At 35.9% G+C, this 11,945-nt stretch overlaps 1 protein-coding gene across 1 annotated transcript; it reads right to left on the reverse strand.

Moving 5' to 3' along the window:
- Positions 1-10,399: 10,399 nt before the first annotated feature.
- Positions 10,400-11,602, reverse strand: LOC131597696 (uncharacterized). The gene has a single exon (XM_058870374.1). It carries the CDS (start codon positions 11,600-11,602, stop codon positions 10,400-10,402), a length of 1,203 nt encoding a protein of 400 aa, XP_058726357.1.
- Between the last annotated feature and the right edge of the window lie 343 nt (positions 11,603-11,945).

Here is an 11,945-nt window from a genome sequence, read left to right on the forward strand (position 1 = left end):
TGGAAATAAGAAATGTTGGGCGTTCTGTTCTTCCACAATTCATAAGGAATCTTATTTAGAATAGGTCTTATAGAGATTCTATTCTGAATATAACATGCAGTATTAATTGCTTCTGCCCATAAATGTTTAGCCATATTGGTTTCATTGATCATGGTTCTGGCCATTTCTTGTAGAGTCCTATTCTTTCGTTCTACAACTCTATTTTGCTGTGGAGTTCTAGGACAAGAGAAATCATAGGCAATACCATTTTCTTTGAAATAAATTTCAAAGAATCTGTTCTCAAATTCCCCACCATGATCACTTCTGGCCTTTATGATATTGCATTCTTTCTCAGATTGAATCAGAGTGGAGAAGTCAAAGAACACAGTATGAGACTCATCCTGGTGTTTCAAGAACTTTACCCACGACCATCTGCTATAGTTGTCTACGATGACTAATCCATATTTCTTCCCTCTGATTGATGTTGTTTTGACATGGCCAAAAAGATCAATGTGCAGAAGTTCTAGCGGCTTAGAGGAAGAGACAACATTTTTAGACTTGAATGCAGGTTTTGAAAACTTCCCTTCCTGACATGCTTCGCAAAGAGCATCTGATTTATATTTCAGATTAGGGAGTCCTCTGACCAGATTAAGTTTGTTAATTTGAGAAATCTTTCTCAAACTAGCATGACCTAATCTTCTGTGCCAGACCCACTGCTCTTCACTAACAGACATAAGACAAGTAACATTTGATTCTTAAGATCTTGAAGATCAATCTTGTAAATGTTGTTCTTTCTCCTGCCTGTAAATAGGATAGAGCCATCCTTCTGACTAATAGCTTTGCAGGACATTTGATTGAAGATAATGTCATAACCATTGTCACTTAATTGACTTATGGACAATAAGTTATGAGCTAATCCATCTACTAAAAGTACATTAGTTATAGAGGGAGAGTTACCAATACAAATGGTTCCAGAAACAATGATCTCGCCTTTTTGGTTCCCTCCAAACTTAACTTCTCCAGCAGATTTAAGCTCCAAGTCTTGGAACATAGACCTTTTTCCTGTCATGTGTCGCGAGCACCCAGAGTCCAGGTACCATGACATGTTTTCCTTTGTCTTTTGAGTCTTGAAGGAGATATGCAACAAGGATTATCTTTTCCTTAGGTACCCACAGTTTCTTGGGTCCTTTTGGGTTAGTTCTCCTCAAGTTCTTATGTGAAAACTCTTAGAGTTAGATGTGTGCTTTATCTCATGAGAATGGCCAGACTTGAATTGATCATACTGAGGTTTGTATGTTATTTTCATCTCATCAACCGGTTCAAGTTTATATGGGGTTTCACCCTCATAGCCTATCCCCATTCTCTTGTTTCCACTTACACCATATATCATAGAGGCTAGCTGACTTCTGCCAATACCTCTAGATAGAAACTTCCTGAAACTCAAGTCATATTCCTTAAGAATATTGTTCACACTTGGAATAGACTTTCTGAACTTGAAGATGACTCAGCATCTTTAGATAGTTTTAAAACTTTTTCTTTAAATTCAGCGTTTTCTATTTCAAGCTTCTTAGTTTTAGATACAAAGAGCTTTCTCAGCTTTTTGTATTTAATACTAAGTTTAGCCTTGATTTCTAGAAGTTCAGTTAAGATGGAAACTAGATCATCTCTAGAAAGTTCAGAAAATACCTCTTTAGAGTCTGAGTCTGATGTAGATTCGGATTCATCATCAACAGTGGTCATCAGTGCTATGTTTTCCTGCTCATCTTTTGAGTCTGACTCTTGATCAAAAGAATCTGAGTCATCCCAAGTAGCTAATAAGCCTTTTTTCTTTTCAAATATTTTCTTGGGCTTTTCCCTTTGAAGCTTTGGACACTCATTCTTGTAATGTCCAGGCTCTTTGCATTCATAGCACGCCACCTTCTTCTTGTCAGATCTTCTGTGTCCAGAAGATTCTCCCTTCTCAGGTCTTTTGAAGTTCTTGAACTTTCTCTGCTTGCTTTGTCAGAGAGAGAGTTTGAGTGTTTCAAGTGGGACCCTTAAGCAAGGGAGACTCGAGTTACTCTTTGGTTGGTGTTTTTTATGATTGGGGACTTTCACTCAAGTGATTCCCTTAAGCAAGGGAGAAAATAGCTTCCATTCCTTATTTATTGTCTTTATCCTTTATTAAGTTTTTTGAAGTGTTTTCTTTGTATTTTTTAAAGTGATTTTATTTTGAGTATTTATTAGGTGTTTTAATGTTGAAAAGAAAAAGAAATAAAATGGGAGAGACTAGCCTAAGAATTCTAACCTAATGATTGTTATTAATTACAAGTCATAGTGTCTAAAGTTATGGTAATGGGATAGATTCTAAAAGGAGCATACAAATGATATCAACAAAATAGGCCCAAAATATGGCCAAAAATCTATGCAACAAAGTCATACAAAATTTACACAAACAAACATGGTAATGATACAAAAAAAATAAAAGAAACCATTCAAGTATTAGTACAGAATTAACCTAAAAAATACTACTATTTTTATGAGCTTTTTATGAGAAAATTCTAAGACTAAAATTAATCATAAAATCACCTAAATCTACCTAGAAAATCATGATTTTAATTGTTTTATCAAGAGAAATTTAATAACCAAAAAACTATTTCAATACCTAAATTCTAACCAAAAAAAGTGATCAGGGGGTGAAAATGGAATATAGTGGTGCAATTTAGTAAATGGCACAGGGCCCTGTTAATGTTTGGCCCAAGGGGCGTTTTTTGTAGCAAACAGAAAAAGAGTAAAGGAGACTGTATGGGCCAGATGGGGACGTAATCATTAGCTCGTGGCAAGGCCCAACATTTTTCTTTGTTTCAGATTTTTGGTAAGAATAAAAAGACAACATGGGCCAAAAGGGGGGCTGAGATAGTAATTCGTGGCCCAATGCTTGATCCACTATCAGTTTTTTATTCAGATTTTATTAACAAAAGTTAATTAAAAGGAAAATAATTAACAAAAAAGAAATTAGGGTTTTTGTTGTGACTCATTAGCTTCATTGCTCTCAGACTTTTCCTCCTCACTCTCTCCATACCTCGCCGGCGGTGATCTCCGCCTTCAACCACCACCATTTCACCTTGAATCATTGCGCTCTAAACACAATCTTGACCTAAAATCACGCCCTGAGCTTAAATCTACCATCAATTAATCAAGAAGAGGCCTCACATGTCCGAATTAGAGAAAGGGGAAAGACGAACCCTAAGTCAAAGATTTTGAGATTCAAGCCAAATTTCTAACAATTGGAGTGGGAAAACTTCTATTCATATGCAAACGCTAAGCGAAGAGTAAGAAGATGCGTCGGACGTACCTGTTTAAACGACCTGAGCTTCCGGTGCGGTGGCGGAGATTCCCGACCACCGCGAAACCCATGAAATGACTTTAACTTGGTCCTTTCTTCGTGTTTTTAGTTGCTACGCTCCGTCTTCTCCTTCTTCCTTGCTTTACTTTTTATTTCGAGCGATTCTCTTCTTCTCACTTCTTCCTTTTGATTTTTCTTGAGAATTTTGTTGTTGAATAAATCATGTCGTTGCGGTTGTTGAGTGATTGAGAGCTGAGAAATAAACTCAGCGAAGCTTGCAAGATTGATTAATGTGAGAGTTGCGAAGAAATGAGAGTGAGGTTGATGGTTGAAGGCTTAGCTATTGTTGTTCAGAGTTTTAGAGGTGGAAACTCTAACAACAATTGCAGAGAGCGTGTGGTGAGGGAGATGAAGATGGAGAGAATTAAGGGAGTTTGCGGAAGAGGAGAGTGATCAGTGGTGGCGTGAATGTGATGAAGGTGGAGAATGGTTATGGAGTGGAGTGGAGAAGATTGAAGGTGGGAGAAGAATGAAGAGAGAATCCAATTTTTATATCTATTCTGTTGCGAGGTAACTCCCTCTTGTCACTGATTTTTATTTTTTCTCTTATCTTCTGTTATTTATATCAGTTAGAAGGATAGTGACAGTTAGGAAATTAGTTGGAAATTATTGGGAATCTGATAGTTAGTTAGTAACAGTTGGTTTGATTCTGTTAGAGGCAGTTAGGTTGGTTAGAAATTGGTTAGTTAGATGGTTAAGTTGATTTAGTAGTTAGGATTCTGTTATATGCTGTTATAGGCAGTTTGAAGAAGATGGTTTGGATTCTATTTTTTTGTTGGAATTCTGTTTGGAGGTAGTTTGAAGAAGAGGCTCGGTTAGTTATGTTTTCTTCTGATTATGCAGGTTTTTCAGTTCTTGGATCAGTGAGGATGAGAAGACGGGGCTCACTGAAGGAAGTTTGAAGTTGATTGGTGAAGGTTCTAGGAGGGTGCCATCCAGCAGTAGCATAAGCTCCGGTATACTGTGCAAATTCGATAATAGCTCTTTGTCCATAAGGCCTAGCAGATTGGACAATAATATCCCGAGGATTCTCAATCGCAACAATAACCCTTGCAGCAAGTTGAAGTTTTTCCCATGTCTTTCCTAAGATTTATAATGTAAATACCGTCATTCCGGCGTTTGAAAATGTAATGCTCCATTTGGAAATCACAATTTTTAGTGTAACGGTTTTCCAGGGACTTTTGTACCTAAGGATGAACTTAAATGTTGTAATTGTAAACTTGGACTCTGTAATTTTTTGTAATGAATGGAAATGGAAGCTTTGTAGTTTTCTTTTGGATTGAATTTAGTTTGTAATGTGCTTTTTGTAATGGACTTGATTATTGGATATGAATTGAATTTATTTTGTAATGTGTAGACTTGGAATGTTGTAATACTCACGAAAAGGTATTTGCGATGAATATGCACACAATTTGGATGAACTTATCAATGAATGTCTCCTCTGAATGTTGAACATAGTCGAAGCTTGAATTCTAAGAAATCCCACACCAATTGTTTAAGAACTCTTAATCCTCTTTGATTATTTTTCAAACTCAAATCCACTTCAAATTCAAAGGAACGATTTCTAATTAATACGCACCTTCAATAAAAGCCTTTAACTCAATTTGATACACCAATTCAAACCAAACTTACGTATCATCAACAAGCGTTAGCACAAATGATGTCCTAAGTACAATGCAATCTTCAAGTTCATCCTCTTGTACCATGGTTCAACAATGATCTCAAAACAAAATCATAATGCCTTGAGGAAGCCACGGATGAGAGAACCTAATTCAATGATCCTCGATTGGAAACCTTCTCAAGCTCAGAACACACCAGGTGAAAACCTTACCTTTGGTCAACCAGTAATGACTAAACCCCGATCTCACACTTCACTGCTTGAAGCATCAAAAGGATTGGACTTTAATTTCCATACACCTTAAACTCAATATGAAGCCCTAGGCTTTTAGAAATCCTTGATCCCAGTGCCATGTTATTTGGTCAATGATGCATGATCTGTGTTAAATCCTTAACGAAAGTATGCAGATGAAATTGGATCATAAGCCATGTAAAAATAAATTAGGAGGGCAAATTTTGGGGTGCAAAAACAGCGGAAATAATAAATACTCATGTAATTCATAAATGATCATGTCCCATATCATATTCATATTTCAATAATAATCTAGAAGATGATATAACATCATATCCAAGATATTCGACACTATGGCCTCTCAACAGCAAATAACAAAACATACATGTTCACAAGATAATATCATAATACATATCCAAAGCAAAACATGAGTTCAATAATACTAATCCCAACCCAGTGTTACATGACCAGAGCATTGACTCACTGCCTAATCTCCAAACAAACTCGGACGCTCTCCGGCTAACCTCGCACGAGCTACTAAGCGTCTGAACCTGCACGTTACCAACAAAGGGTAACATTCAAATAGAAGGGTGGGAATTCTAATCATTATGAAGAAAGTAAAATAAAATACAATGATTTAATTAACAGTCATAGGAATTCATCACACTTTGCATAATCATGTAAATAGCATTATCCAATATATTTCACATGTTCAAGTATGCCACAAACATAATGGTTTAATATTCAAAAGAATCCAATTCTATTATTTCAAGTATACACATAAACCATAATTATCACATATTCACATTTATCACCATATCATGTATCAAACATCACCAAATTCAATTATCACATCTCATACACACGTAACAATCACATAAATGTATATATTCAAACATCACATAACACCAAATGTGACTCAATGCAAGACATGTGACTCTATGCATGTGGTACCGAATATGAACCCAACGTTTCACCACTTTCCGATTCAATATCTAGAATCCAAGCCACGCTTCCGGTCCGAACAAGACCAAAGCCAGTACGCCTATCTCCAATTAATGATCACATCTTTTACACCTATTTCCATTCAAGGCTCAACGTCTCTTACCATGTGAACCCACAGTTTCACCGCTTCCACCATAAAGTTGACCATGCTATGAATGTATGTTCAAATACCAATAATATATGCAACTAAGATTATCTCATCAATCTTAACTTACCGCATACCACAATAATCTAACTCTATGAATTATCCGTCAATTGTACACACCATTCACAACACATAGATATCATTCACAACACATAGATATCATTCACATATAAAGGCAAAAAATCAATTACGGTTCACAAAATCCAATTAACGCTAGTAACCACACTATCACATGTTAATTCACATTCGCCAATTATATATGAATACACACTTTCACAAATAATCAATTAATCACTAGGATTCATGCCAAACGGCTACCCACAGAAAAACAATTCACAATTTATCATTTCCATCACAAAACCAACATTTATTTATAAAGAATATTTAAATCAAACACAATTTCGATCGATTCGTAAAATATCACAATTTTAACAAAATAACACCACCACGTTAATCTACTAATTAAACTTACTACCACGTAAATTTTCATTAAATTCCGGTTAACTAATTATACCGCTTAATTCGACTATTTCGATCAAACGGGACTGTTTTGCATTTCATTTTATTTTCTAACTGCTACTGTTACACAATTCAATATACTATTCCTGTTTCAATTATATTTCAATTTATAATGGTGCATTTCCAATTTCTAATATATATATATATATATATAACTCTAGAATTGAGGCTACAGTATTGTTCCAGTTAAACCAAGACAGTATAAATTTAAACTAGTACACTCATGATAGAATTGAAAGTGAAGTAGCATAAAATCTTTTAAGATCCTACAAGTATCAAAATTATTTAAACAGCATGTGAAGATTTTACATAATCACTAAATATTATATTAGTAAACTTGTCATGCTCCTACAATATTTAAGCATATGCCATAACGAATCAATGTGTATATCATAGCTCATGTGAAGTAATATATAGTAGCAATGTATCAACATGGGAAAAGAAACAATGTCGCTACAATACTGTTTCAAAGAAAAGAAAGAATGTCGCTACAGGACTGCTACTTTCATATTCTTCCTTTCATTCTTAAGTGTACTACATAGTAAAATAAGGCTTCAATATATCAATTTCAAACATAATTAATCATCACATATCAAGGATTACTCATCAAAACCTAACAATGTCAAAACCATAAAAAATTGAAGAACAAAATCCCTAAATTATGTTAATCTATCCACTAACCCAATCATACTAACCCATAATGATAAGGATTCCTCCCCTTACCTTGAATCAATCTCCTTATATCTTCTAGTTCCTCCCCAAATCCTCTTCTCTTCTCCTCTAGCCTCTTTTTTCTTCTTTTCCCCTCAAATGATTTATAACCTCTAAAACACTATTTCCTTACTATCTCTATTTTTAATGGGCTTAACCCACAAATCAATTTCATATTTTATTTCTACTACTTAGGCTCAATTAGTTATATCTCTCTAATAACTTAATTAACCATTAAACCCAATAAACACAATTATACACAAAATTAATTAATTCAATTAATTATTATATCACATAACAATTAAATAAATAATTAACACACAAATGGGCCAAATAAAATATACCCCTTATTACTCAATGTCTCATATTTCCAGTCTAATCTTAATTACTCGGAAAATTTCCAAAATGCAAGTTTCTGAAGGTCTTCAACTACGAGAGTACAACCACGAACAATGTTGGAACATATTGGACAAGCATTGTAGTCATATGGAGGAAACTAATCAAGTTCACACAAGACAGCGTGCATATTCACCAAGGATTGAGTTGATTCACAAACATCATGAAGGTATTCATAACCGGCTTGAGTCTGGATTGCATTGACAGTCTCATTGTTAGGCACTGAATTAACTTGAACATTAGGATTGACATATTTGAAGGTGAGCATATTGCTTCGGACCAGTTTCTGTACTTCACTCATGAGAGGCTAACAATTTTCCACAGTATGACCAGGAGCATTCTTGTGGAAAGCACAACGAGCATCTGCCTTATACCAAAAGGGTGGATTAGCAGGAGGAGGATGAGGGTCCCTCAGTTGAACTAGATTCTTCTGAAGTAGCAAAGGAAGTAATTCCGTATAAGTCATTGGAATAGGATCAAAAGGCGGATATTTCCTTTGTTGATTTTGTTAAGGAGCTGTTGTCGAGGCTGTTGAGGATGAGGCTTCTACATATTCTGAGGTGGAGCTTGGTTAACAAGTGGAGTTACAACATCAATTTGTTGTGGTTGATACCGTCATTTACTTCCTCTTGAGATGACACTCACAGTTTCTTCCTTTTTCTTGGCAAAGTTACTACCAAATCTTTTGATGCCACCACTAGATAGTGATGAACTGGCTTCTTTGACTAGGCGACCTTCTCAGATACCTTCTTCAAGCCACATCCCCATGTTTACCATCTCAGTAAAGTCATTGGGAGCGCTTGCTACCATCTTCTTATAATAAAATGTGCTTAGTGTCTTAAGGAACACCTTGGTCATTTATTTTTCTTCCATTGGATGAATGATTCGAGCAACTAGTTCATGCCATCTTTGCGCGTACTCTTTGAAGGATTCTTTTTCTCTTTGGGACATAGCACGAAGTTGATCTCTGTCCGGTGCCATATCAATGTTGTATTTGTGCTGTCTAATGAATGCTTCTCCGAGGTCATGGAACGTTCGGATGTGAGTAATATCCAAACCCATGGACCATTTCAAAGCAGCTCCAGATAAGCTATATTGAAAGTAGTGAATTAACAAGCGTTGATCTTCTGTGTGCACAGACATTTTCCTTACATACATGATCAGATGACTATGAGGACAAGAATTACCTTTGTACTTCTCGAACTTTAGGAGTCTGAACTTGGCCGGAACTCTGACATTCGGAACCAAGCATACATCATTTACTTCTTTTCCAAATAGATTTTTTCCTCTAAGGGCCTTAATCTCTTTTTGCATTTCTAGAAAATGGTCTTCAAACTCTTCCAACCTACCCATGCCTTTAGAAGGAGCACCATGGAAAATTTGTTCATTTTGGACAGGGATAACATTCATTGCAGTAGAGGCAGTGATCATGATAGCCTGAGGAATTGTTGTTTGTGGAACATGAATCTGTTGTCCAACAAGTTGGAAATCCATCTCTATCCCATATGGTCTAGTGGTCGTAGGATTCATCACAGGAATTGCAGGAATCTGAGCAATATCTATCTCTGAGATCACAATAGTCTGAGCTTTGGTTGATGGCTGATTCTGATCATCCACCAAGTCTTGAACCATAGAAGTTAATCTTTCAATACAGGAGTGTAGGACAACAACTTCTTCTTGCCACTCTTGATCATCAACTATACCGTCTTCCATTCTTTGGCGATTGGCGCAAGTATTATACCGGTATGTCAGCTTGACTTTCTGAGGAGAGAGAGAGAGAGGAATGAATAAGACTCTAAATCTGATGTGAGTGTGAATGTGAATGTGAATGATGAATGCAATGCAAAAGACTCTTTTTTGTTTAACTTTCAAAATATACCATAATATCTTTCAAGGATTTATTTAAGAGTTTTGTAAATGTAAACATTATATAGTAACTTGAAAAAGAAATTTCATTCATTAATAATAGAGGGACAAGGCATCATTGGTACATATAAGGGTCATAGAGGGTCATCGAGGGTCATCGAAGTACCATTTTCTTTTGATAGCATACAAAGGGACAAGGGACAACCAAGTCATAAATTACTTTCAAGAGTTACAAGGTAGAAACAAACAAAGAAAGTTAGTAAAATCCTAGAGTGATCAGCAAAGCTTAGTGAGAACTATCCATATCATCTTGAGTCTTCTTCTTCTTTAGCTTGACCTTCTCTAGATTTTCAATAATACTCTTCCAGGAAGCTTCTTTTGGAGGGAGAGCTTCTTCTTTGTGCTTCCTTTTCTTCTCTCTTTCATATTTAGCAATAGTAATATCCTTAGCTATGAGCCATGTGTCTTGAAGGAATAGTTGATCATTCTTTTCTTTTAGCATATCTTCGTAAGATTCTTCCAACATTCCTAATTCAGCATCAGATTACTCAAACTTTTTCTTCCAATGGTCACTTGATTTCTTCATTTTTCTTAGAGCTTCTTGGAGACTTTCAATTGTTGAAGGAACTACAATGGGTGAAATATACTCCTCAATTGGAGGTACAAATGTTCCAGGGAGATTAGGCATTCTCATTGGAGGCTCAAGAGAGATATCCCCTTTGGTCTTCCATTCTTTGATTTCTTTCCTATGGCTTGGATGCCAAGCATTAGCAATCCTTTCTCTAAACTCTTTGCTTTCAACTTTTTCTTCAAGAAAGAACCCATCCAATAAATTGTTCCTTGGCCTTTTGTCCATAGGAAACCCAAATTGACGACGAGCTAACACGGGGCTATAGTTGATTGCTCCTTTTGTACCAATGAGGGGTACATTAGGGAAATCACCACAGCAGTCCAAAGTCATCATTCTACAGAAGTGATTGTTTGTCCAAACAATTTCAGTGTTGGTAAGAGTCATGATCTTGTGTGACCATTTCAAACCTTCTTTTTTGCTCCAGAATTCAAAGGTGTCAAGCAGATGAGATATGTACCACTTATATAACAAAGGAGTACAACAGGTAACCATTCTGTTTCCATAGGAATTTCTGAGATGAATAGAATAGTAAGTGTCCCCAAGTAAGGTAGGAACAAAATTCTTCTTCATAAACATCTTGATGGCATTCATCTCAACAAAGTTGTTAATGTTAGGGAACAAGAACAACCCATACACTAAAAAGGCAAAAACCGCTTCAAAGTCTTCTTCCTTTCTTTCTTGTGACAAGGTGAGAGCTTTCTCAATCAAGAACTGAGCAGGTAATCCAGGTAATCTTCCCTTAGTAACCATGTTCTTTTCAATTTCTCCCTTTCTCAAATGAGTGGATTTTGCAATCTCACAAGGCTTGAGATCTTGTTCTAAACCAGTAAAAGGAATTTTTCTAGTAATGGGCAACCCAATGATGCTTGAATATTCTTCCAAGGTAGGCAATATTTGATAATCAGGAAAGGTGAAGCAATGATACAATGAGTCATAGAATTGGATCAAAGTGGAGAGTATTCCTTCTTCCATCTTGGTTCTGGGGAGATACAACAATCTTCCATACTTACTACAAAACTTGTCTTGATCAACAATCAAAGAACCTAGCTTTCTTAATTCTTCCACCTTTAAACTCTTGAAAGTATATTTCTTGGTTTTTCTTCTTTCAGGTTCCATCCCTATAATGTTTACAAAACAAAATGTTTCTTTTAATTCCTTGAAAGATATTATCTTTTTAGATGCATGGATGAATGAATGCAAACATAGCATCCCAACTTGGAGTGTACTATGGTTATTTTGTACCTTTAGATCAAGGTTCTATTGTTTCTCAAACTCAAGCATCCCAACTTGGAGATTGTAAACTCTGTATCAACATACTCATTTGAACAAAATCCAAGAGAACCTCATCTGAGCATAGCCTCGTGTAACAACTATCCTAAAAATGAATCAGACATAATTTCCACACTACATCTTAATGGCCAAGATTGGTTAAGGGTTTCTCGATCCCCAGCTTCTACAG

The sequence above is a fragment of the Vicia villosa genome, linkage group LG4, assembly GCF_029867415.1.
Source record: "Vicia villosa cultivar HV-30 ecotype Madison, WI linkage group LG4, Vvil1.0, whole genome shotgun sequence".
Taxonomy (NCBI): Eukaryota; Viridiplantae; Streptophyta; class Magnoliopsida; order Fabales; family Fabaceae; genus Vicia; species Vicia villosa.

Coding starts and splice junctions, on each gene's coding strand:
- LOC131597696 (XM_058870374.1), bottom strand. CDS start 11,602: ATGGAACCTGAAAGAAGAAAAACCAAGAAATATACTTTCAAGAGTTTA.